Source organism: Larus michahellis, chromosome 18, assembly GCF_964199755.1.
Source record: "Larus michahellis chromosome 18, bLarMic1.1, whole genome shotgun sequence".
In the NCBI taxonomy this organism is placed as follows: Eukaryota; Metazoa; Chordata; class Aves; order Charadriiformes; family Laridae; genus Larus; species Larus michahellis.
Window position 1 is genome coordinate 2,306,309 of NC_133913.1, and position 25,070 is coordinate 2,331,378.

The window sequence follows — 25,070 nt, forward strand, 5'->3', positions numbered from 1 at the left end:
AGAAGTACTGCCGTGAGTTACACAAGGACTGAAGGTGGGGAGTGATATTCCCCGCTCAGTGGGGAGCCACCACGAGGCAAAGCTCACAGCCGGCAGAGCTTCTGCTCGAGGCGAGATCCGAGACAGTAACAAGCCCCACGTTCCAGCTCACAGAAGGCCCGCGCGGGAGCACGCAACCCGCCAACCGCTCCTCCGTTCCCGACAACCTCGGGCATCCGAGCACGGCGGGTTCCCGACGGCCGACGGTGACTGCAGTGAGCTCCACCCGCTGCCACGAGGCGCTGCGGGTCCCTCGTGCGCTGCACCCTGCCATGACGCCCTGCCAGGGCCCAGCCCCGCAGGTTGCGATGCGCTGCGGCTGGGAGACGACACCCCTGGATTGTCTGCGCGCCGCCGCCGCTGCCGTCGTGCCGCCCCTCTTGCCTCCACGGCACCGCTCCAGCCACACCGTGCCGGGAAACCCTGCCCTTCCCCGGCACAGCAGACAGCTCGGGGGACAAAACACGGAGAGTGAACGAAAACTGTTTCACACCCGCACTCAAAGATCCCAGAAACCGTCACTAACAACCTTTGCGCTCTGGATTAAGTTATTTTTCCCTTAAAGTGTACAAGGATATAGTGATAAATTAGCACGCACGAACTGAAGCGGATTAGTTAAACTGCATTAAGCCCACACAAAGACCGTCTTATTTGGAATAAGATGAGCTTAATTCGGTTTAGCTTCATTCACACTGAAAGTTACGTTGGTGTAACTATAAATTACCTTTATTGACTGATTGAATCAACTGTGGCGGGGTTAGCCGTGACTGAGCGGGCCCAAGTCAGGTTATCCGAGAGGGGAGTGGGAACGCCAGGCTCTGCCCCGGCAGCCGGGTCCCGCCTGCAGCGAGGGCTTCGCCCTTCCCAGGGGCAGAGACGGTGCTTCCGTCCAGCCCATCCGAACCGTCGCTGGTGCAGAAGAGGTTTTACACTCTTCTCTTTGGTCACGTCTATCCAAGAGCAACGTAAACATAAGATCTAGGGCTAATAGTTGAATTTCTGCGTTTGTGCAGGGATATGGCTTCGGATTGGTTCCATCATCTGGAGAAGACACGGAGAGACTCAAACCGCCATCCAGCGGTGATTCCGTGAGGACAGTGCCGGAAGCCTGAGCCTTCCCCTTGGCGTACACCACCGCAAGCTTCACCTACGCGCCAGTGAAGTGCTTCTCTCCACTCCCTCACAAGGTATCTGGTCCATAAACTGCCCATCTCCGTGCCTCCGCGCATGGAATCCTTCCAAGGGATCCTTTTGTCACAGGAGAAGCGTTTCTCCCTATGGCTCTTTCTCGTTAGAAAGCTGGAAAGAGGAAAGGAAGGAAACAGTTCTTTTTAACGGCTTTAATTTCTATTTACCACAATCTATATGAAGCTAGAAACCCGCAGCCGCCACTCACAGCTGTGACCGGGCGTGGAAGCGGGTCGGCACCCGGTGCCTTGGTGTGGCCGGCAGCCCTATGGTGCCGGGGGGTAAATCCACAGCCTGGATAATTGTGGAGTTTGGAGCCCTCATCGTGGTAGCGAAACCCACGTGCTGCAACACGTACTGTCGCTGCTGCCTGGCGCTTACCACGTATTATGGAAAAAAGAGTAAGAAGTGCCGGGGGTTCGCAGCCGAGGGAAATCTGTGTGTTTCGCCCGTAGCCGTGGCCGGGCGGGAGGGTGAGAGACGCCTGGTGGCAGCGCTTGTCCCAGCCCGTGCGCCTCTGCCAGCGCCGCACCGGCACCGCTCTCATCCCGAGTCCGTGGTGAGGAGTATTTTTGTATTTTTCCCAATAGCGCAGCAGTGGGGACTGTTGGGAACACTTGGCCATTCCAGGCTGGAAGGGGAGGTGAGCAAAGCAGCGGAGCAAAGACGGTGCAGATTTACTGGCCCCGCGTCGGCACAAAGTTTTCGGATTGATGGCCACGCTGCAGGCGTCTTCTTTAAGCAGCTTTTGATAAAGTGAGGGGGGAAAAAAAAATATATTATTTTTTAAATAAAAAGCAAAACCCACCTAGCTGGGGCTTTAGGGCGAAAGCTGAGAGGAAGAGGAGGAGAAAGGACCCACCTCTGGCTGCTGGAGCCAGGGCGGGCGCAGAACCGGGTCTGTGAGCGGGGCACTCGCAGCTGGGGGGCACTGAGAAAACCCATCGGGGACAGATGAGAGCCCTCATCGAATGCCAGCTTTGAACGGAGCAGAGAGAGGGTCTGCACCCCACTCCCCGTCCCCCAGGAACGCGTTCTGCTCATCACCCCCCCCCCCCACAACCCCCCCCCAGCGTCACTGTCTGTGGCTCCCTCTCCCCCAGGGCTCCATCTCCCCCCAGGATGGGGCAGCGGGGTCTCTCCTCGGCTCTCACCCACCGTGTGCCACGCTGCTTCCAGTGGCACCTCGGGTTTCCTTCCATACACAAGCTGCCCCGGCCTCCCCTCTGTGCCAGCGTTTGCTTTTACTTTGATATTTTATCCCTCTAAAGCTCTATTAATCTGTTTTATGGCTTTCTATTGAAGGGATAATCCTTTCTGTAAGCACAGCTGCTACCGCCAAAGTCCTCCTTTTGCTGGAAGCAGATCTGCTTTGAGGGACCATCCTGGGTGATCTCTTTTTTTTTTTCCTCCTTTTTAAAACCCTTGTTTAGTTTCTCCATAAGCTTTTTCTTTTTTTTCCCCCTCCTAAAGTTCAGCTGCGGCACAAACACGAGACTTTTGTCTTTGACGGGAAGCCGACCGCCGTCGCGTACGTAGCTTGGTGCTCTGGGAGGGTATTGAGGTGCACGAAGCTCTCCAGAGGCCGAGTCCTCTGGGTGCCCCTGGGAGCGAAGCGCTTCGCCTCTCGAATTGCTTTGGAACAGTCCCACAAGGTCCCTGGTTCATGTTTTAACACCTAAATTCCTTTCGATATTTACCCCTTGGGAGCCTGCTGCAGGTACCAGTTGTTATAGTCACTTTTGTAGGTCAGAAAGTTTGGAGGGGGTGTGTGTGATAAGATCTGATAATTGTATTAATGCAAAAAAAAAAAATAATCCAAAAAACTTTAAGAGCAGGGTTTTTTTTAGCCCAGGCATCTTAATAACTTTTTCTAAGTGTATTTTTGTGGCGAGATAAAAGCATATTTTTGAGAACTACCCCATACAGAAGAGAAGCTCTTACCTGCAGAGCAAACGCAGGAGCAGAGCCGTGGGGGTGTCAGAGGTCACAAAGCACGAGCCAGACTCTCAAAACCAGCCTGTTTTTTTCCTCTTGAAGAGAAAAACAAACCAAAGAAAACAACTCCCTCGCCATGGTGCGATGCTGCAGATCTGCCTCTTCACTTCCTCGTCAATCCCTGTGGGTGTGAAAGACTCAGCAGCTCTCGGGCACCCGTGGGAGATGGTCAGACCCCCCCGGGGGAGCCCAGCCTGTCCCCGGCACACTCAGCCATCCCACCCCAGGGGACACCGACCACAGCTGGAGGAAGAAGGAGCCCCAGGGGTTGCAGAGCTCACACCCACTCACCAAACAAAGCACCCAAGAACCAGAGGAAGCAAACCGCTCACTCCAGTGAGCCCAAAAGCAAAGGCACAACAAGCTGGTGGGCTTTATCTGCCCCATCTTCCTGGTGGGAGGGTTTCAGGTCCTGCTGAGGGCCTGCAGGTGGGTGTGCTGCTCCTCGGGAGCTCCAATTAGCTGCTCTCTGTTACGGGGGGGTTGGTGGATGGAGGCGTCAGGCAGCCCCAGGCTCCCGGGAGCTGGTTCCAGCGGCAGCCGAAGGGGCGGTGGGGCTGAGGACGGGCTGATGCGGGGACCGGGAAGGAGATGGGTTTCTCGTGAGGCCGGTCCTGCGAGAAGGTCCCTCTCCTGCACCTGGTCCCTTGCGGGGGCCTCTGCCAGGTGCACAGGGGCTGGTCAGTGTTCAGACGCTGCCCACTGGGAGCTTGTTCAGGAGGTTTCCATGTGCTTGGAGAAGTTATTTTACCCTTGAAGACGACACCTACTCACTCGGGTACCCACCCGAAGCTGCAACGCACCCCGTCTTTGCCAGTAATTACTGTTATTTACATAAACCTGGGGATTACGTAGCAGATGAAAAGCACAAACAGCCTTTGAAACGCGGGGCTGTTGCACAGGTAAACGCTGCGGCACAAGCAGCGTTCGCAGCACCGAGGTGCGGAGTCTCCTCCTGCCCCGGCCGATGCCCCCCGAGCCCCCCCCGGGGTCCGGCCCCAGCCCAGGCAGCGCTTGGTATCGGTTCAGAAATCAAAGCTTTGTGTTGGCGGCAGCAATTGTTCAAGAAAATTATATTTTTGAAGAGCAAAACGCAGTAAATAAATGTTCAGGTGCGTAGCGTAAGGTGCGAAGCCGTCTCTCTGTAATGACAACGGCCTGGTAAAGGCAGCTCGGCTGGGGGCAGCGGCACTTCCATCAGCCTCTGCGGGATCTGCAGCTCCAGCAGGGCCCGGCATGGGATTAAGGGAATAAACCACACAGGAGGGAGCGAACCCATTTGTTCTTTTCAATCTGAATCACCTGTCTGAAAGCGCAACGTGGGAACTTAGGCTGGACATTAGGAAAAAATTCTTCACGGAAAGAGTGGTCGGACACTGGAATGGGCTGCCCAGGGGGGTGGTGGAGTCCCCATCCCTGGATGTGTTTAAGACTGGTTTAGATGTGGTGTTAAGGGATATGGTGTAGGGGAGAACTTGGTAGAGTGGGGTTGATGTTGGACTCGATGATCCCAAGGGTCTTTTCCAACCTAAATGATTCTATGATCTTCAGCTTTAAAGACGAGGGCAGCAGCCGGGTCTGTTTGTGGTCTTCGTAGCTAACGTGATTTTAACAAAGAATTCACAACTTCGGCCGAGCGATAGCTCCCATCTTTCCCTGAAGGACAGGCTGGGCAATCTTGTCTAAGCTTTGCCTTTGGTTTTGAAGAGCTGAAAGTGTTGAATTATTGGCAAGAACCACCTTATTCCATGAAACGAGCCCGTGTCTGGTGTCTGCGTAACGGCTTTCTCTCTGTCCCAAAGCGAGAGAACCTCTAGCTGAAGGTACACACCTCTCTGCGTCGTCACGCGTCGTGTTTCAGCCACTGTCTTATTTCTGGTGATGTGAGTTCCCTCAGACTAATGAGTTAGTGGAACAAATAACCCTCCTCTCTTAATTACTAGCTTTTTTGGCACAGTTAATTAAGAAATACAAACCCAAAATGGGTCACGAGGGAACTCCCCCCCTTTTCTCAGTGCCTCAAGTTGTATTTTTCTAAAAGCAATCCTTTTAATTGCTGGAAATAGAAACTCCTAGAATGCAATTGAACTGATATAACTGCAAGCGCGAAGGATAACGGCAAGAACAATTTGCCTGCTCTTCTGAGAAACTGAAATTTTGGATGTAAATTTAACTTTTCGGCAGGTTTCACTCCTTCAAACTTTTAAAACCCAGTTTAAGCAGCAGTCATGGTTTCTGTTTCCTCATAAGAGGGTTCTTCTTGAGTCCACCTTTGTCAGAAACTGCGTTGATGTCAGAACTCCTACTTTTCCTTAGGAGATGAGGAAGATCCAAGCCTTCCCCCGTGCGGAGCTCCCTGTGGTGGGTGCTCGCTGGAGGAAGCAATCCCTCAGCCATTTCCCTGTCCTTCCCCATTGCCGTCGTGTTCGCAATAACCTTTCCTGCAGCGGTCGCCGGTCACCGCCACGGGCTCTTTGGGCGAGCTGTAGCCCCATCCGCAGGAATTCATCGATCCTTCGCATCTTCCTTCTCCCCCACCTTTCAGTCCGTAGTGCATTTCCCTAAGGAATCCCCTGGTTTTAACTCTCCTCTGGGCTGAGGATGGGGAAGGGCTGATGAAAGCCCTAAATCAAACAAAGACACACAGGCGTTACCTCCAAAGACGAGAACAGACCGCTGTAAGTTTAAAAAACCCAAACGTGTTGCATTTTATTGTCTTTAGCCTATTTAAAAAAAAAAAAGACCAAAAGGATTTAAAAAACATTACCATCCGATATACCCACTATTCCATAAAAACATCCTAGTTCATTGAAGCATACGCATCATGTGTTCTCTTCAGCTGTAAAGTCACGGAACGGCTTGTATCTGTTGTTGCAATTGGGTGTATGTTTTTCATCAGTAGGGCTTCTGCTCATATAGGGCAAAATGGGGCATTTTCAGTACATTTATAGAGCTCCCAGGGGTTTTGAAAGCTCACGCCAAGCAAAACTACTGTTTTTTAGCATTTGTGCCATATTAGCGAGTGGCTGCTCAGAGAACACGTACGTGTTTAAAAGCTCCCCTGCTCCGTACTTTGCCGTATCTCCGGCTGAGGCCACACCAGGGTATCTTAGTAGCGAGTAAAGGAGTTAATTGGTAAAGAAAAGCAAAGACTGTTGTTGAAAATAATCCTGCATCCCAGAAAAAAACCCCTAAGATATGTCATTTACTTCAAGACTATTATCAGTCCCCTGGAAATGGAGCTCCTGAAACGTTGCATGCAGAACAGGAGCGTGTTTCCAGCCCCGTAGAAGAGCTACTCTACAAAAATTACACCAAAAACCCCCTAAGATCAAGTCTTTAAGCCTTATTTAGGAGCAGTGCCCACGAGCACTGAAAGCTTTCTTTAAAAGCAAAGAACTGGGCAGCTGCAGTAGACGTCAAACTGGCAAGAACTGGCCAGCGGCGGGAGCACACGCGGGGCTGCCGTGAGCTTTTTTGGTTTTGGTAGGTGAGGGAAATGCTCCAGGTTATACCCAGCCCAGGCATCGCGTCTCTGCTCTACACTAACGTCAGCTTTCGGGTGCCTCAGTAACATTCTGACCCCGTTTCTCAGCCGTGCCCCGTCCCCGCAGCCCACCCTGGCTGCTGGCAGCGCCGCAGGGGCGGTGATGCACGTCTCACCCCGCCTCAGCACAGACCAACACGGGCCTTTGAGGAAGACTGGGGTCCTCTGGGGTCACGTCACCAGAAGAAAGGGAGAAGGCCCGATTTCTAATCTAAAACCCAAACCCAGCGCTATCTAGGGAAGAAACCCCAAGCAATAGTAAGTACCTCTCCACATTGTTCAGACACGAGGTTTTCTTTTCCGTCCGTTCTAAGAGACCCTTTGCCCCCACAGGCCCCTTTAATAACACGTCACATTATCAGCACGGTGACTTAAACCCCGGTACCCCGTGGAGACAAGTGATACAGGCAAGGAAGATACAAAAGCCGTGTAGCACATTTTGAAATCAAAACAGTACTTCATTAAAAAGAGACACATGAAGTAAGTCAATGTTTATTCTTTCTTCTCGCTATCCTCAGTGATGGGGTCTGCGGGAGGCTCTTCCACTGTCGCGCTATTGCTCTCTGACCCAGTGTTGCTGTCACTGGTCCCCTCCTCTGCAGTGCTGTCGACCCCTTCTTGGCCACTCTCCTTATCCTCTGGGGTAGATGTTCCTTCTTCACCGTTCTGCTGGTTTTCTGTGCTCTCTTCCGGGTGAGGCTCTTCTGTAATAAGATATTTCTCAGTGTCATTTACATGCCAATACATTTATTTAGGTTGTACAGTTGGAATTTAGGAAGAAACAGGATCTGTAATAAATCCGAGTATTCCACAGCAGTTATTTCTGTCCCTTAGAGTGTGCAGGAACGGGCACGGCTCTGAAAGACCTCTCGGTGCTCAGCGGTGCTGCCACACGGTGTCCCCAGAGGCACCTGCAGCTGCCTGACCTCGAAGTCCAGCCACAGCAAAGCCACGTGCCCTGTTAAAGCAGAAGCACTGGCATTCAGACTCCCCGGTCCCTTTCCCTTACGCTCGTGCTACGTTACGGCAGTAACTCCCTGAGATATCAGCCACTGATACTCTGAAGTACAACAATATTTTCTCATGTCACTGTACAGAACACAAAAAAGCCTCCAAATCAGCTTGTATGAGCAGCACAGAAAGAAGTGTCAGTTCTGTCTGGTACCGGGACAGGGAAATGTCTAGAAGGAGAGTTAGGTTTAGAAAGCAATGCCCTTTTCCCTTGGTACATGACACACAAAGCATTACACAGGCCTTTCTGGCACCTTAACCTCTTCCCCTTTTAAAAAGGAGCAATTTAGTGAGAAGAAAGCAAACGCCTGTGTTCCCCAAGATGAAGGTAACCATTCTGAATGTTGTTCTTCTGAAGCTTTTCTTGCTTCTTGCAGCAAGAACACAAGGCACCCCTGGCTACGCCGAGCCTCTACAGAGACACTTTAATGCTGATCCTTCGCGGACCCTGAAGCTGGTCTCAAACGCAGTTACCTGTCTCCATCGGAGCACTCTCCTCTTCTTTCTTCTCCTCTGTCTTGTTAGCTGCCTGGTCTTCCTCAGCTGCTACGTTATTCTGACTGCGTTCGGCTTGCTCCGCTGCTTCTTTTTCCCGTTCCTCCTGCCTCTTGCGAGCCTGTTCCTCAGCCTGAGCGATCTCAGCTGCAATTTTTTCCATGTCCACTTCCACCTTCAAACTGCATAACTAGCAGTTGGAAAAAAAAAAGAAAAAGCTCTTTTACTACCTCGGTTACACTGAAAAATAAAACATCAGTAAAACCCAATTATGAGTTCGATATTTCTATCTGCAGCGTAATTCTTTTGATTTGACAGTTTATATTAAAAGCTTCGGTAACTAGGGAAGGAGATATAAGGAAATTAACAGGAACAGAAAAAAGGGGATAAAGGAACAACCTAAACCTTGTTATCTGAAGGCGGCCAGGGACAGAGCTGTATGTTCTGCGCAGCGGCTTCAGGCCACCTTCCCTGAGCCACTCGCTAGCGAACTCGACCCCGTCAAGCCCGAAAGCAGTTTTAAACTGTACTGGCTGGATGTCACCACTAAAGGTCACTGAAGGAGCACGAAAGAATAAAAGCGCTGCGTGTTTTCTAACTCCCCCCGCCGTGGATGCTGAAGTCAGTCGTGTAGTTACACCTCACTGGATCAGAACTAAAGAGGAGCAGGCGGAGCACTCGTACAAATGGGTAACCAGCAGATTCCTCAGAGTAAGTGGAGAAAAGTGAGAGTTGTACCCTTTTAAGCTCGTTGTTAAAGGATTCTGTGCTTTCCAGAAACTTCCTCTTCTTTTCCTGGTGACGCTCTTCAATTTGCAGAAGCTCAGCTTCTAGTTTACGCTGGAAATGAAATAAATGGTAAAAACCTTACTACGCGGTCATGTGAAGAACTGCACAAAGTTTACAGCTACGTACAAGAATATTTAGACCAGTATTTTAAATTATGCCCATACAATATATAAACATCCTTATGCCTTCCTTGATCTAATGCCCAATAGCTCGGAAGTTCCTATTAAAAAGTATGAACACTAAATGGGTCCATGCGGTCACTCAGGACTGGCGAGGCGCATTGGCAGTGAAAACCAGCGGGGACTCGAGACGAATCCTCCAGCAGGAAATATATGCGTTATACACCGCATGGGCGCATACACCCCCCATCAGCGACATTCCCTAATGGAGAAATACAATTCAAAGGAAAGGAGGGACAGCAACCCCATCCACCCCCCGAGTCGTCTTTTGTTAATTAAAAAAAGCAACAAATCTCTATTGTTAATTAAAAAAAAGCAACAAATCTCTATCCGATTCCAGTCTCTGCTTTCTTCACCCACACACACGCTGGCTATTCTGACGGGGTTCTTTTGTTAACGTGCACGTTTGGAAAATACAGGCTTATGCCCGAAGCAAGGTGAAACGTCCACGCGTGACCTCACTAGATTTCCTTGTATGCATTTAACTTGCAATGAAAAAATATTACAATAGGGAGGATTTACTGTAATAAAGAATCATTACAAACAAGATTGTGTGTCATAAGCTACTCAAAAGTCACAACTCTGCCAGTGCCTATTAAACAGAAGACTCACACTATAATAACGAAGAGCTACGGAATTAATACTTAAGATTATCTTAAAGAACAAAATACAGTTTAACATGATTCTCAATAGCAAAAGTGCACAGAAGGTGAAGTCTCCTTCACCTCTGAAAACCCAGAGATCAGCTATTTGAGCGTACAGAACGTTGACACCCAACAAGAATAGTCACGTAGATGATTAAATGATCTGAGACTTGGAGTACAGCCCAACACCATTATGTTTTAGCTGCCTTCATATCATTTCTCTTTACCTGATGAACCATTAAGGATTGAACCTGGCGTTTAAGAACTTGCATTCTAGCTGTGGTGACAACGGAGCGGACGTCGGGCACCACACTTTCACTCAGGATCTCACTGATGAGACGATGGTTTCTTTGGAAACGAGCTGTGGCCGTGTGCTTCATGGAAAACCCATCGTCGTAATCTGAAACAAGAGTTTTAAGTGTAACTGTTTTAATTCCACAAAATGAGTACCAGGTCTAATGACACTGCACCCACATTACCGCTAATTAAAAACAAAATAAAAAGCTTAACGCCAGTTGCTGTCGTGTCACAAAGTTCACACAAACAAATACAGAACATCCGGTAATCAGAAAAAAAGACAAGGTGAGGATTGAACACGTTTTACCCTGGCACAGCTGTAACAGCTCTGATTTTACACGTGTTTCCCACGTCTGAAATTTGGATTGACCTAGTTATTTACTGTGTTGCTTTCCACGTTTCCAGAGTAAGAGAAACTATTAATACACCGAATACAAAAATCATTCCAGATTAATCGTTACCAGAACAATATCCAGTGCAAGGTACCAACAGGAGAGTGACTGCTCTATAAATGCGCTTTGCAGCACAGATCAAAAGGACTTATTTTTTGTGAAACGCTGAGGAATGAGAGCATGAAGCAGTGATCCATGTTGACTCATCACTGAAATTCACGGTAACGTTACAAGAGTATCCAATATTTAATTATAGTAAACGCAGTTCTCTAAAGAACAGTGACCCCAAAACCCAAAATCCACTTGAGGAGAAAATGTAGAGAAGCACCAGAAGCACATCGGTCAAGTGCTGGTCTCCTTATGAGCTTCTTGCAGAGAACAGAAACTAAAGGAAGCCCCAGAGGAACTGAACTGCCTTGTTCGACGTGCATCTAGAGGATTAACTACAAAGATCTAAGAATATTTCAGGTCAAGAATTTTTTTTTCCTCTCCGATCAAATTAGAAGGGCTTCCGATTTATGGCAAGATACCGAACCTTGACAGAATTTAACATGAACTACAGCATTAGGGATTGTACTAGGTACTCATTTTAAAAGTCAATTTGATGCTACAAAACAGAACAAAATAATGTATTTTCCTGTATCTGGCAGCACTCAAAAGCTTCCAGCCCACGGCAGACAGAAGTCTTCCTATTTTTTCTGTACTTCTTGAAGGAAAGCAGGCAAAACCTTTCAACATCATAAAAATGAAAACACAGTCTGCAGTTTTGGGATCAAGAACCTATTTACAAAACAGACTCAAAAAAATTCAAGTCCAACTATTAGAATTTAAAGCAGAGTAATTAAATAGCATTAAGACGAAACAAACTTAGAACAAACTTCTGTGACTATAATTCATATTTAGTTGAGTGTTGAAATCAGTTAAGAAACAAGTATGAATTATCTTCCAGAAGGATGTCATGTAGGAAAGTCCAGAAGTTGAATTTATTTTACATCAAGCCTTCCTAACGGAGGTTACTCTCCAAGTGCTCACAGAAGTCTCCAGGAGAATGCTAACCTATCATGCCAGAAATTACTACCAAAGAAGATAACCAGTGTAATGAGTTTCTGTCTCCCTTACTTCAACGCGTTACGTTCAGTTTCTCACTGAGGTATCGGACGAAATGAAGCAAAAAGAGAAAAACAGTGGGAAGACAAGATTCGCAAGAGACAAAGACGTATTAAGCAAACTGGTCCCCTTAAAGGTGTGCCTTTGTCCTCTTAATAAGGTTCCTTTTAGACTAAAAATTCTTGATCCTAGTGACATGGAGGATGGGGCAGAAGCAACGCTTTTGTCCCAGATGGAAACAGCTGCAGCCGAGCGCCCGGCGCGGCTGGTTCAGGCCGAGATCGCTTGGCCCTGGTAGCACAGAGCAGAATTGGAAGTCCCAAAATGCCAGCTACTGGAACACGAAATGTATTTACGTGAATTCGGCAGTTACCTCACACTGAGGAAAGCGCCGTTTGCCGTGAGCTTTATCTCAAGGGTATTCTTTTACAAGGGGGGAAAAAAAAAAAGGGCGTAACTGAGTACATTTTTCACCCTCAGGTTTCAACAAGAATTTGGTTGTGGATTTAAAAGTAGACATTAGGTGTATGAGGCTGAGTTTTCCCACAGGGTGGGGTGCATTTCCTCACAGTCAAATAAACTTTCAGAATTTTCTCATCAACTTGTCAACGGCAAGGGTAACTTATTTTCTAAACAATCTCAAATGACAGTTGTGGAGCACATTCAAAAGTTCAGGTGCTCTTAATCACACCCCAGCTCTGTCTGTCAGAATTATGTACTTCTGGTAATAACGCACAAAATTCCATTCAAGCTGGATTAAATCAGGCATCTAAGCCTTTTATAATGCGTATGTTAAAGCCGTTACAGAGCTTTAAGCAGACTCCGTTGGTTTGAACCGTAAGCGTGACTTCACACATAACTAATTAAGGGCTGGAGTAACTTTTGCCGCTGGCTTGCCACCTTAGCTTTTGGAAACGACGTGGTCAGCTGTTAGCTGCGCGAAATAAAACACGATAATGAAAATCCGTATTAAAGGTACCAAAACAGAAAGGAAGTCACGTTAAGCACCGTGAAGGTCGTACACTGGTAGTTTTCCACATCTGGCATCCGTTTATACGGTCGGTCCTGTAACGAGACTGTCTCACCGGACGTGCACACAAATCCCTCTGTGCTTACCATCGGGATCCTCCGCAGGCTGTATGCTCATGTAGGGTTCACCTTTCTCCATGCGCGACTGCCTTTGTCGGCTTTCTTCTTCCAACGCAGCCTCCGCACGACTTTTTGCGTTGATGTAGGCAAGGTAGGCAGGAGAGTTATGGTAGGCCTTCATGGACTCATTGTACTCTATCTGAAACGTGACCAATATCGTTTGATTGCACCATTGGACGATTTCAGACGCGCCATAACTGCAGCCTGCATTAACTCAAATTGTAGTTACACAGACAAAGCTATTTTGAATCATCTGGCTGATGCACAAACGACCATATTCTCTCAGTCTTTCTTTTTACGAATTAGAACTTCTTCCGTAGTCGTTCGTGTTTTAAAAAGACTAGCTGGGCTTTCAGGTACATTTCAGTTTTAACACCTCAGTGTCTTACGATAGCTTTGTTTTTAAAGATTTAAAAATCAAACACCTCAGAACAAGCCATTTATGATCAGACAATCTTTGGTGAGATTAAAAAAAATGAGTCAGAATATTCTCAGTAATTCTCTGGAGTTCTAACTAGATCTTTGATTCTGATTTCTTCTCTTTGCTTATTCCAGTACGTCATGGAACAGTTTTCAAAATAACTTACGATTTTTCCGTTCTTTGATCCATCCCTGCACTGGGATGACACAGAATGCCGCAGCCAGACTACTGTCTCCTCCTGGCAGCAGGACTGCATCACTATTTTCACCATCTTTGAAGTATTTTTCCCTTTGAATTGCTTTCTTTAATCTCATTATTAAAATTTGCCAAGAGAGATTCCCAATGAAAAATGAGATATAATCTACAATATTGTTAAAAGTACCTAAATGTCTTGTTTTATGATTAGGACTGGAATACTTCTCCCTAGGCGCTGTAAAAATATAAACAAGATGGCCCCTGCCCCAAGGAGCTTACAATCTAAACATCATTGCCAAGTTAAAAAATAGAATTCCTTGATTATTTTTTTTTTCAACTAAGAGCATCCGGCTTTGAAGTACTTCTCTATTGACTCAGAATAAAACCAGCTTAGATTTGACCAGGTTATACGCAGCCTCAGATGCCTGGCAGGTTGAAGCACAACACAGCAGCTGGACAATCTTCCCTTTGTACCTTAGGCAGGACCACAATACGAGTCTTGTAACGTCCTCAACACTTACCAGCCTAGACACGAGGCGGCTGTCACCTTTTGCCATTAAGATCAATATAACCAAACCACAAGAAAACCCTAAAAGTGGTACCATTTTTCTATTAAGAAACAAAACACTACGCCAATGCGTGGAGTTACACCGGGTTACACCATGAAAACCAAACCCTACGTGACTGGAAGTCTTTTACGAACCCGTTCATGACAACAGCAGTAGTTGCAGAGCACCAGTTTTGAAAGAGGATTTTGGTGTTGAGACAATCTTTTCAATACTGATGTTGTACAATCAAATCCATTCATTAAACAGTTAAAATCGACACTCAATTATAAATACTTCATTTTGAATTAGGTCTAAAATCTGACCAGTCACAGTTGATGTACAGTTATTTAAAAAAAAATCTAAAAGACGTGTCAGGACATACTTCCATTTAAGTTACATACAGGGGTCTCGTGAATGCCTCATACACCACTGCATGGGTAAGATGAATTTTTCTTCTCAGACCAGTTCCTAGAAGAATCAGCTGTAATAAACATCCCAGATTTCTTCCATTTACCTTTTCGGCTTCATATTCATTCAAATACTCTTGCTTCTCTTCATCAGTGAGATCTCGCCACATTCCTCCAATAATCTTGCCAATTTCCCATAACTTCAAATCAGGATTGGACGCCTTCACTTGGTCCCAGACCTTAACAGAAACAGCTGGAGCTTTACTAATGATATCTAAATACTTCCAAATTAAACATTTTATATTGTCATCTCAGTGTTCTTTCTGGAATCACCACGAAAAACAGGATTAAGTTAGGAATGAGTCTGGCTAAACTATCTCGATTATTTTCTGGGGCAGGAAGTCAGTAGGAAGCCATCTACTGAAACAGGCAATTGCTGAAATGGCTTTGGTTTCATGAGAATATTGCCTTTAACCCTCTTAATTCTCTTCTTAAATGCACATCGCTGCATCTCTGGGAAAAAAAAAAATGCTACTGAGTAAACACATCCAGCAGTAGATTACGATAAAGAGCACTGAGCTTTTCAGATCAGAATGTAACATTTCAAAATATTTTTCAGTCTTGCTGATCAATTTTGAGTTCCAACAAGTTCTGACTCCACCAAAAAAGTTTCTAACTTTATAGGGAAAAAAAAAAAAAAAAAAAAGAGGAGAGCTGCCAGTGTTATTTCTTGCTGCGCCACTTGACTTTTTTTTTTTTTTTGTTGATGGTTTTTTGCCTAAGACAGACATGCTGGTAAAGATACTTTACCAGAAGTGGAAGAAATTCCTTCTGGCTCACCCGCTTCAGACAGGCTGACATGCCCTCCCCATGCCCCATCAGATTTCAGACTCCACAAGAGTCTCTCTCCTACTTTCTGTCAAACAGTTCAGAGAACAGCGAAGCAAACGTTGCCACAGGCTAGGGTGGTGAAGGAGAACATGCAAAGTCCACTCATTGCTACTCTTCAGTCCAGCTACAGCACTGTACCAAGCCCAGTATACCGCAAGGAATACTTCCTTTATATAAAAAAAGTTCTGTCAGTAAGTCACAGGAACTTCTGATTGTGGCAGGGTGGATCCTTGTCAGCAGAGACAGTGGTAGTAATTATCATTTTAGAGAAAACTTTTCCCCCCAGAAACTGGCAACTGTATGAACAGACTACTGCTGCCTTTGTTCTGAAGGGCAATGCATCTGTACTTTACAATTCCCTTAAAAGAATGTGCAGGCTGTTAGAAGTAAAAGTTTAGAAGCTGAAACTAAGATAACAGCAATTAATTGTTAGCACATAAGAACGCTAACTTTTATTATTACTTGTTTGACACCGTATACCCACCTTCCGGCTGTACCTCATGTAGGGCATCAGGGGCTTGTCTGGGGGTTTGGGGGGCTTTGGAATGGTAATACCAGAGGAAGCCTATAAAAGAACCGAATAAATCCATTCGTTAATGTGATCGCTGGACAGTTTCTATACACACTAGTTTTGGAAAACACGCGTTCTTGTGCGGTTAACACAAACCAACCACACACACCCACCAAGAGAAGCAAGCAACATCACCAAAAAATTACCCAAACTGTGAACAGGTACTAACTAGAGCTGGTCCTCACAGTCATGTTTTTCCAATTCAAGTTTGTCCTTTTATCTCTAAGTTTACAAAATAGTAACTAGATAAATCTTCAAAGGGACTCCATATTCTTAAAACTGAAATACGCAGCTTAGAAATTTACAAGGAAACACCCATCCCAGCAGGTTGTTTTTCTCACTTCTGATGAGCAATTTATTGTACCTGTTTTGACAAATTTACTGTGGCTACTGTACAGGTGAAAAAAGATAAGGAGAAAGTTTAAGATCACAAAGTTATCAGGACGTATTTTCATTTTCAGATCATTTTAGCAATGTATTTGTCTGCAAAATATGTCGGTGGTAATTTGGAGCCAATTAAACTACTCATTGTAAGAAGAAAACAACCCTATGCAACTGATCTGTCAATGTGCGCATTATTTTTATCTAAGCTGTACTTAATTGTCCAAATTAGCCTGTAATATCCTTCCGTGCTCTCTTCCTCCTTTAGCTTTGTACACTGCCAAGCACATCGCTCGCCCTGAACAAAAGGACGCTGAGCACTAGCTGTTGCTGCATCCCCTCTTGTCCCCTCGGTCTGCAGCGCGCCCGACAGGGTTCTCTCCTAAACCAGCGCAGTGACACTGCAGCCCCCGCCACCTGCAGGCTCTGGAAACCTCCACTCTTCAAGCACTCACACATGCGAGGAGTTCTGTTACGTTAAGTGGGAGCATTCTCATGAGAATATAAGCGGTTTCAAGATTGTTCAGGACTATGGCCATAGATAAGCAAATACTTGGCTCATGGTCAGCGTTCGGCTTTCCAATTTTTCCTCCTGTTGTTTTTTGTTTCGCTGAATTTATGGAGCTCTATGAAACAATGCGTACAGAATTGTGTATAGATATAAATAATGTACATGAGGTATATGCATTACCAAAATGTATACATATATACACATACAGATGGATTTGAAAAACATTAACGGAAATTGTTTAATGCTTTTAAATTAACAGGAATTTAAAGACACCATACATATATTGATATATGCATGGCAGAGAAGGCTGTATATGCTTATGACATACAGAAACAATGAAAGTTCTCAGACAAAACCTAACTTATTCTTGTAAAAGGAAAAAAGTATATGTTCAGATAGTACTTTCAGTCAAGTTCCAGCTTGTACGGGGAAGGTCTTTTTTGTAAACGTTTTAACAAACCAGATAAACTTCAGATATGAAGTCTGAAAGAAGGTTTATATGAGAGAGGCATAAAAAGAGTACACTTCATTAAAAGCGCCATATATTTATTCTCTGAGAAATCTTTATATCACGTTCCAAACTAGTCAGATGTTTTGAGGTAGAAAGTTTTACGTGAAAAACCTTAAAGTTATGAGAATTACAGGAACTTAAAAAAAAAAAGTCAGGGATTTACTCTATTTCTGTTGCATTACTTATGAAAATGTTACACTTCCACAGTCTATTTTTGTTCCCTAACTGCATCCAACGCTCAGGACTTTATCTGTATTTGAAAGAAGCTGTCACCTCTCTTGTCACTTGACTCCATCTCACTTTGTTCGCTCCATGAAAAATGAACGTAACATCCATTTTCCACACACTGACAGAGTACATACGATCTGAAAGGATTCTATTTTATTACCACCACACTTTTGTTGAAAAAATCATTTCCGAACTTGGGACTTTGCAGCTGTTGCCAGACTAAGACTGGAAAGAAAAATAAAAGCTTGCATCTCTTGCATGGCTCAATTGTATGATGCAACCACTATCAACGACCTCCAGTTTGCAAAATGTTCTTCCTTATTTTTGTGCCAATAAACCTCAATAAAGAGAGTACTTCCCTCCCTCCAAGAGTTTGTACCCATGCTATAGAACTTCTCCCTAAGCATGCAGCGGTCACTGAAGACCACAAAGTCTGTCTTTTTGGAGTTCTGCATCATACACGGTTACCACATTTTTCTCTCTGCTGAGGAGAAGTCCATTTTCCTGCAAAAGGTTTCAGAGTGAAAGGGAAGGGGGGTAGGGGTGGGGAATAAGAATCAGAAGTAATTCTTTGTTTTTATCAAGAAGTGGTAGCAGCCAAGACTCAGAAGAACCTAACTCTAAAGCCATTTCTGGTCAATTCCTGTTGTTTGCCGGATGATGTAATAGTTGATTCTCCTACCGTGACCCGGCTGTTGGTGCCCGGGTTCCCTCCCAGCCTGTAGTTGTTGTAGGCCAGATGGCTGTATGGATTGTATCCCACAAACCCTGGTGTGCTGGGCATTTGCTGATGGAAACAAATGAGACAAAAACACGAATGAGAAATGAGCTCAAACGAGGAAAACACAGAAATGAAAATGAACTGCAATATGGCATGCAAAAGCAACCAGAATTTAAACAAGCAAATGAGGTGTAGCAGTTGGTATCTTCTCAACACACAAAACTTACTCCAGTATAAACCTATTAAGGAAAGAGGATTTTTAAACAAATGTGTCACTACAGATTTGTCTGAAGTTGGTGATTTTATTTCTATTAAGTGTGTAACTCATTTAAACAAGTATTCTATACATCCAGCTCACAGCTAATGAAATTTTCCAGCATAAGCCACCAAGTAATTCAGAAAGACTCTTATACCCAAAGAGTTGAGCTTACAAGGCAACACAGCACACGGTGACCGGGCAGAAATCCCCAGTATCAACATTGACGATACCAATGAAATCCCTGTCTGCTTTTCTTCCCATCATTCTGCCTTTCCAACAAACATTATACTGTCAATAAACGGGGAGCCGGGGAATGAAATCTTTCAAAGCACCATCTGTGCACCGCTACCGGTATCTGAAGACTTTCCTGGTGGTTTGCAAAATTTAAATATTTTATGGGACCAGGACTGGAAAGCTGGGAGAGAAAACAATTCAGAGAGATCCTTCTGTTATGAGGTAGCTGCAGACTGACAGAGCTGAGGAACCCCTGCAGTAAGATCTACAAGTTAGAAACTAGAAACTCATCTTAGCACATCACTGAATCCGAGACAATTTAAGAAGTTAATCAATACATCTTCATTCATTCTTGAAAGCGGATGGATTCGTTCTCACCTCAGTAATGTAGAGAAGAATCTAATTTCTTTACAATCCCTTCTTACTCATCATCTACATACAATGACAGATCATAAGGTTCACTGCATTCCCCTCCTCACGTAAATCTCTCTCCTGCCTTTTTCCATTATCCCCCACTTCCCAATCAAATTTTGGTTGGAAAAAAACACATCAACTATTTAATAGCAATTGTGAGCAACTCCTGACTGTGGTGGTCCTATCATTCCATTAGGATTCATCATATCCTGCAGCGTTTCTAGACATTTAAGCGTCATCCGCACAGTGTCCCACTCTTTAGTAGCACTTTGGCCCTAGTAAGAAACATACTCCAATAGTCTTTTAAAGTGATTTGCTGACTGGATCTATTCTAGATTACGGCTACAAAAACTCTACAACTTGGTTCAGGGCTCCAAGAACCAAGATATGACAAATACAAACACTGAACAAGAATAACCTACAAGCTAAACTACATTAACTTGTGAAGTTTACAAGTATGTGTAGACACACTGCAGTTAGTTTATTTCTAAACATACAGAGTAAAATTATCCTTAAACAGTCAGCCTTCAGATATACATTTTATTACCAAACTTTTTAAACTCAGTCGCAGCAGCTGACATTTCCTCAGTCTGTATGCCTGTGAGCATGACATACACATTCACTATTTAATAAGACGCCATTTTACTGTAGTTTTCCGTATTACCATAACAGGTTTTGAATATGTTGAACTACACCTCTTCAATAAAATCAGATGGCAATTGTAATCTCCGTCTGCTTAATTCTTTATTTCTGCAAGACAGGATTTAAATGTTACAAGGGAACTACCTTGCATTACATTGAGAATTTTTACTTCGGCTACAATACTGCAGTTATGAGAACTACTGGAATTTTGTTGACTGTAGTAACTGGAACTGGCTGTGGAAGAACAAGCAAGATTATTTTTATGGCTTCCGTTAACAGAGCACAGACCGTCATCTCAAGGACTGTATAAAATACAAGTAATACAGAAGATGCTTGAAAGACAGGTAACACACGTCCTACTTGCAGTTTTGGCATTTGTTTCATGTACCCTTCTGAAGACTTTTAACTTGACTAAAGAATGTAGCACACCAATATACACCGTTTAACAACATCTGTATCCATGCCATGTCCCAAAGGAATCACACGTGTCTATGCACAGATCTCGATGCCGGGATCCAGTTGTACGAGCGGATGCCATCGTGTTCCTTCTAATACTGGCACAAATCTATTAAGTTGTGTGCAAAATGAAAACTCTGAACAAACTATGCAAAGAAAGTTTTATTTATGTAAATTTATAAGAACATAACTTATATTTACACATTATATAATTTTCAAGCCTCTTTAAATGTAAAGTATGGCACAATAAATTTGAAGGATCACATTTCGTCTAAATCCCATCCTGCAATTTTCATCCCAGATGCAGAGATTAGGGACACTCTACTGGATAACAGTTTTCAAATTTTCTTTGGTAAAAAAATGTCACTATAGCATCTTTGCTCATTCTTCTGTACAAAAGATTTGTATTTTCTCATGTGAGTATGTCACTCCTAAAACACAAGCTATTTCGAAATGTGAACGCGACAGAAGAGGCGCGTTTGCTTTCAAATGCTTTCCTGACCACAGCTTACTGGTATTTGCATGAATGCAACTGGACGTGACTCAAAGCTGCTGCTCATGTTTCCCTCAGTGCCATGCCATACCATTTTACTAGAAAGTAAAATATTTCTTATTCCATAGACTCCAAAATACCAGTAACTGCAAGAAATTTGAATAAGTCTGGCGTCATGAGTATTTCATTATTCTGACCTAATGTAACAGAATTTTGCATACTTGTGCATTCCACTGAAAATCAGCTAGGTACAACAGAAACGTAAGAAAATGCACTGTTTGCCCATGATTTGGGCACAAGTTGAGTGGGAAGTTTTAGAATTAAATCTATCAGCTTGTTCTTAAGTATTCCAGTATACTGTTGCAAGTCACTGTGAATAATTTTAGACCAACTGACTGCTTACAGAAAATTAAGTATCTGCAGGATCTAGCCTTAAAGGTGAAACAAGTTTATTCAGCTTCTCTTTTACAAACTGCTTAAAAAAACCAATGAGATTAATTTAAACAGTGCATATCATGTTAATAATGAAATATAACTAGTTTGTGCTTCTGATACAGGAGAGTGATGCAACTCCATAATTATTGCTCTGGTAAGTTATTAAAGGCTGTATTACCAGCTTTGTGTTAATGAGAAAAAACACTATACTTACGGTTGCAGGAGCTGGGGTAGGAGGTGGGGCATAAGATGGCCTTTCTGTTAAGATATAAATGTAAGCAATTTTTTTCTTTCTTGAAAATTTGAACGAATTCTTTGTAAGGCATGTGCTGTGGCAAGCGTTTTTACGCGATTTACAAAAACGACACAGAAATCCTACTCTCACAGACTTTGCATTTTGCCACTGAAGAAAGTAAAGCAAAGAACACGAGAGAAAGAAAAATTTTAAGACCACACCACTGCTATATTGCTATCCTTTTATTTAGGCATAAGACTGAAGACTATGAAATCCATTTATATGCACATCAATTAAAAAGAGGGTAAGCAAAATGCAGTGAAACTGGATTTAGGAGAAGCTGGGATGTTTGGATTTCCTATGAAAATAATATGCCAGAAATCAGCCACAGCAAGATCTGAGGCCAAGAGTTTGATCAGAAACAACTACGCTTCATATCATTCCTTTTAATGCAAGGAATAATGGGATTATCTCACAAACAGGTTCCGCTGAACCAGATCTTTAATTCAAGTTAAAGGAAGAAAAATCTGAAAACTTACTTGACATTTTGATAGGCAAATTTTCAGCCACCTGACATTATATTTGTACTTCTGAAAGACAAAAGAATATCATGCTATTAAGTATTATGCCTTTGCTTCGCTAGATCTTTGAAACTTCAATTATTATAGTTACCATTGATTACCAAAAGGTTCAACAATCTTGAAATAAAGACAAAAGAGTTTCTAAAAAATGAAGTGTTATCTCTTTGAACAAGGAATATACTTTCCAAGGAATCTGGCCTTAAAGAGCTGTGAAACAACACTCGGCTTTACGTCATCTTCATATTAAAGGTTTTAAGTATATATTTTATTTCCTTTAAGAAATAAAAATAATATACACCATTATTTTACGCTGACTCTTCCAGTAAACTGGTACTGATGTATACATGACCAAATCAAATGGTATCTCTGCACGATACAAAAAAAATGATCACCTGCATGACAGAAGCAGCACCACAGGCCACGGGATGTGAGCACGTTTAATGTTTTAGCAAAAAGCCTTTCAGTACTTAAAGGAGGCTTACAAGAAAGATGGGGACAAACTTTTTAGGAGGGCCTGTTGCGAGGGGGCAGGGTGTGATGGTTTTAAACTAAAAGAGGGAAGATTTAGACTAGACCTAAAAAAGAAATGTTTTACGCTGAGGGTGGCAAGGCCCTGGCCCAGGTTGCCCAGGGAGGTGGGAGATGCCCCATCCCTGGAAACATCCCAGGCCAGGTTGGACGGGGCTCTGAGCGACCTGGTCTGGTTGGCGATGTCCCTGCTCATGGCAAGGGATGGGACTCGATGGCCTTTCCAGCCCAAACCATTCGGTGATTCTATAGGCCCATCAGTGCGTATGGAAAAAGCACTATAACAAAGCAATATTTTTTCAGCTTTTCTCTTCAAAAAACTCCAATGAAGTCGCAACAGAAGTCGGGGCTCCTTTTGCAATTAATTCCCGGTTAATACCGTGCTTGGCTTCGGACTCGTACGAACTCTTCAGCCCGGAGCCCCCGAGGCGCTGGCAGGGGAGCGGGCCCCGCTGCGCTGCGCCCCCCGCCACGGGGGTCCCTCAGCCCCGCCGACCCCCCCTGCACGGCGGGGCCCGGGCGCCCCACCGCTCCCTACTGGAGGCCCCCCTCCACCGCTCCCCGTGCGCGGCAGCCCCTCACCCCGCCGCACAGCCCCACTCCGCGAACAGGCCCGGGGACCGGGGCCTGCCCCCTCACACTCCTCCAGCTTAGGCCGCTCCCGGGGCCGCGGCGTGCTCCGGGGCCTGCCCGCCCCACCGCGGCGGGGCCAGGCCGGACGGGCCGCCCCGACTCACCCGCTCCAGCTCCGGCCGCGCTCCCTTTGTTCCCCTCCAGGCCGGGGCGGCGGCGAGGACGGCGCCTGCGCGATGCGCTCCGCACTTTCGCCACGCCGCCGCCGCCCTTCCCCAGCCTGCCGGCAGCGGGCCCGGTTTTCCAAAGGGAGGCGGTTTGCCCGCCCTGGAGCTCCCGCCGGGCCGAGGCTTTCCCCCTACCCTCCGGGGGCGGCGGAGGCCGGTAAGGGGTTGTGGCGAATCTGCCGGAGGTGAAAGGCCGAGGCGGCCCGGGCGCGGCCCCGCCGTTACCGGGAAGGAGACGCCGCCTCGCTGGGCGGGGGGATGTTACCGGCGCTGCCTAGGCACCCTGCGGGCCGGGCTGCCTCAGCCCCAGACTCGCAGTCTCCGGCACCGGGCTCGTCCCGTTCGCCCAGCCGCCAGCACGGAGAAGCTGCGGGCGGTTTCCCGCCTTCACGTTCCTGTCAGCGCTTCCTACGGGCAGGCTCCCCTGCCTGCCGCCCGCCTCCCCGCTCGGGAGTCCCGGCCGGTGGTCGCATGCCTGCTGCGTCCGGGCCGGAGAAGCGGCAGCGCTGTCTCCCAGTGGCGAATCTGTGGCGCAGAATGGCCAGGCCGGCGGCGGCCATGACGCCTCGCGCCCGCGGCGCTTTGGCGCCTTTTTCTCCTCAGAGGGGCCCTGAGGCGCTCGGGGGCCAGCTGGGAAGATGCCGCAGTGCATGGTCCGAACCCCAATAAATCCCATAAAGGCAGGCGATAAAGTGAGGTGAAACGCTCCGGTAGTGCTGGGGAGCCGTTTTGCTGTGTAAACCATGGCTGGGGAATGGCGTCTCTTCGAAGAGAGGCTGAAGGGGCTGTGGCCCTCCCTCAAGTCTGGTGGCCCTCGCCATGCGTGAGGGAGATGGTGGTGCGGCAGTGAAAGGGCCTGGGGAAAACGGGTCAGTCTGCAGCGTGGTGTGAGGGAAGGTCGACGGAGAATGCCCTAGGTTATAGATCTGCGTAGATGGTAATTTTGAACTAAATCAGACTGACCGACTGAAACGCTCTTGCCACAGCGGATTAGGAATTACAGAGTAGACTGGGAGCAGTGGAAATGAACAATTTCTTGAAGAAATTTGTGAAGGTATCACACACGGAAGTAAAAAGCTTGCAAATGTAAAACACAGTACGCCTTGCGGCCCTGAGTGTTTGAGGGAGACGAAGAATTTCAGACAGCGTTCAGCATAGGAGTCTCTTATACAGCCAAAACTGTTAAAGTGACTGAATTAAACATGAAAACTTAAGGTTTGGCATTGAAATGCTGTCATACGGCCAATAAGACAAATTTCTAGACGTGACCAAAAAGGAAGTTTTGGTGGATCTGGTGAACGTGGTAGCTGAAGGAAGGCCAAACAGATGAAACTTACCTAACCCACATGGATTGTGGAAGGTGAAAAGAAGAAAAACTATCTGAATATGATGCCAGGTTGCTGCAAGTTAGGCCCATTTCTTCTTGATGCCTACAGTTTGTCTGGCCCAGTTTGCTTTTGTTGTTAAATAAGCACATTTTTACGGACAAGTAATGAGACAAGAACTCTGCCCTCATCTGCTTGCAGTCTGCTATCTGTGGCCACAATGGAAATTTATTGACGTGCAGCAGAATAATCTGTGACTTCAATTTGATAATTAAAAGAAAGTAAAAATTGAAACGGTTCCTCAGTCAGCCAGGATGCCTGGGCAGAACATTTGTAATGAGAAGGTGAGAAAATACTTGTTAAGAGGTGAAAAAAACCCTGATTTTGACTGCTTCACGCATTCATCTCTGGTTTATTAATAACATGGTTTTGTTGATAGTGTTAAAAA

At 45.6% G+C, this 25,070-nt stretch overlaps 1 protein-coding gene and 2 long non-coding RNA genes across 5 annotated transcripts in view; 1 reads left to right on the forward strand and 2 right to left on the reverse strand.

Moving 5' to 3' along the window:
- Positions 1-1,377: 1,377 nt before the first annotated feature.
- LOC141732797 (uncharacterized) lies at positions 1,378-3,727 on the reverse strand. Its single transcript, XR_012584166.1, has 3 exons — positions 3,517-3,727; positions 3,172-3,346; positions 1,378-1,972 (listed from the first exon to the last, which is right to left on the reverse strand). It is a non-coding gene; the product is annotated as an uncharacterized LOC141732797 (long non-coding RNA).
- Positions 3,728-5,904: 2,177 nt separating this feature from the next.
- On the reverse strand, positions 5,905-23,876 carry SMARCE1 (SWI/SNF related BAF chromatin remodeling complex subunit E1). Of its 3 annotated transcripts, none has more exons than XM_074562305.1 (11): positions 23,235-23,492; positions 21,928-21,978; positions 21,368-21,411; positions 18,182-18,286; positions 15,782-15,862; positions 14,514-14,645; positions 12,803-12,974; positions 10,118-10,290; positions 9,017-9,118; positions 8,258-8,468; positions 5,905-7,476 (listed from the first exon to the last, which is right to left on the reverse strand). In XM_074562305.1, the coding sequence occupies exons 2-11, from the start codon at positions 21,932-21,934 to the stop codon at positions 7,265-7,267; spliced, it is 1,239 nt and encodes a 412-aa protein (XP_074418406.1). In that variant the 5' UTR covers positions 21,935-21,978; positions 23,235-23,492; the 3' UTR covers positions 5,905-7,264. The 3 variants fall into 3 exon arrangements, with proteins under 3 accessions (XP_074418406.1, XP_074418404.1, XP_074418407.1); XM_074562303.1 differs by having other exon boundaries at positions 18,119-18,286; positions 23,235-23,326; XM_074562306.1 differs by lacking the exon at positions 18,182-18,286 and having other exon boundaries at positions 23,235-23,876.
- LOC141732863 (uncharacterized) overlaps positions 23,298-25,070 on the forward strand; it is a 165,732-nt gene continuing 163,959 nt past the window's right edge. The window contains exon 1 of the long non-coding RNA XR_012584174.1: positions 23,298-24,966. This is a non-coding gene — a long non-coding RNA (uncharacterized LOC141732863). The remainder of the gene's footprint in view (positions 24,967-25,070) is intronic.

Excerpts from the sequence above, each read along its gene's own strand:
- SMARCE1 (XM_074562303.1), bottom strand. Across the intron at positions 15,863-18,118 it reads TGACCAGAAATGGCTTTAGA|GCTTCCTCTGGTATTACCAT; the intron begins GTTAGGTTCTTC and ends GTTCTTTTATAG. Across the intron at positions 9,119-10,117 it reads AATCCTTAATGGTTCATCAG|CGTAAACTAGAAGCTGAGCT; the intron begins GTAAAGAGAAAT and ends TTTCATTTCCAG.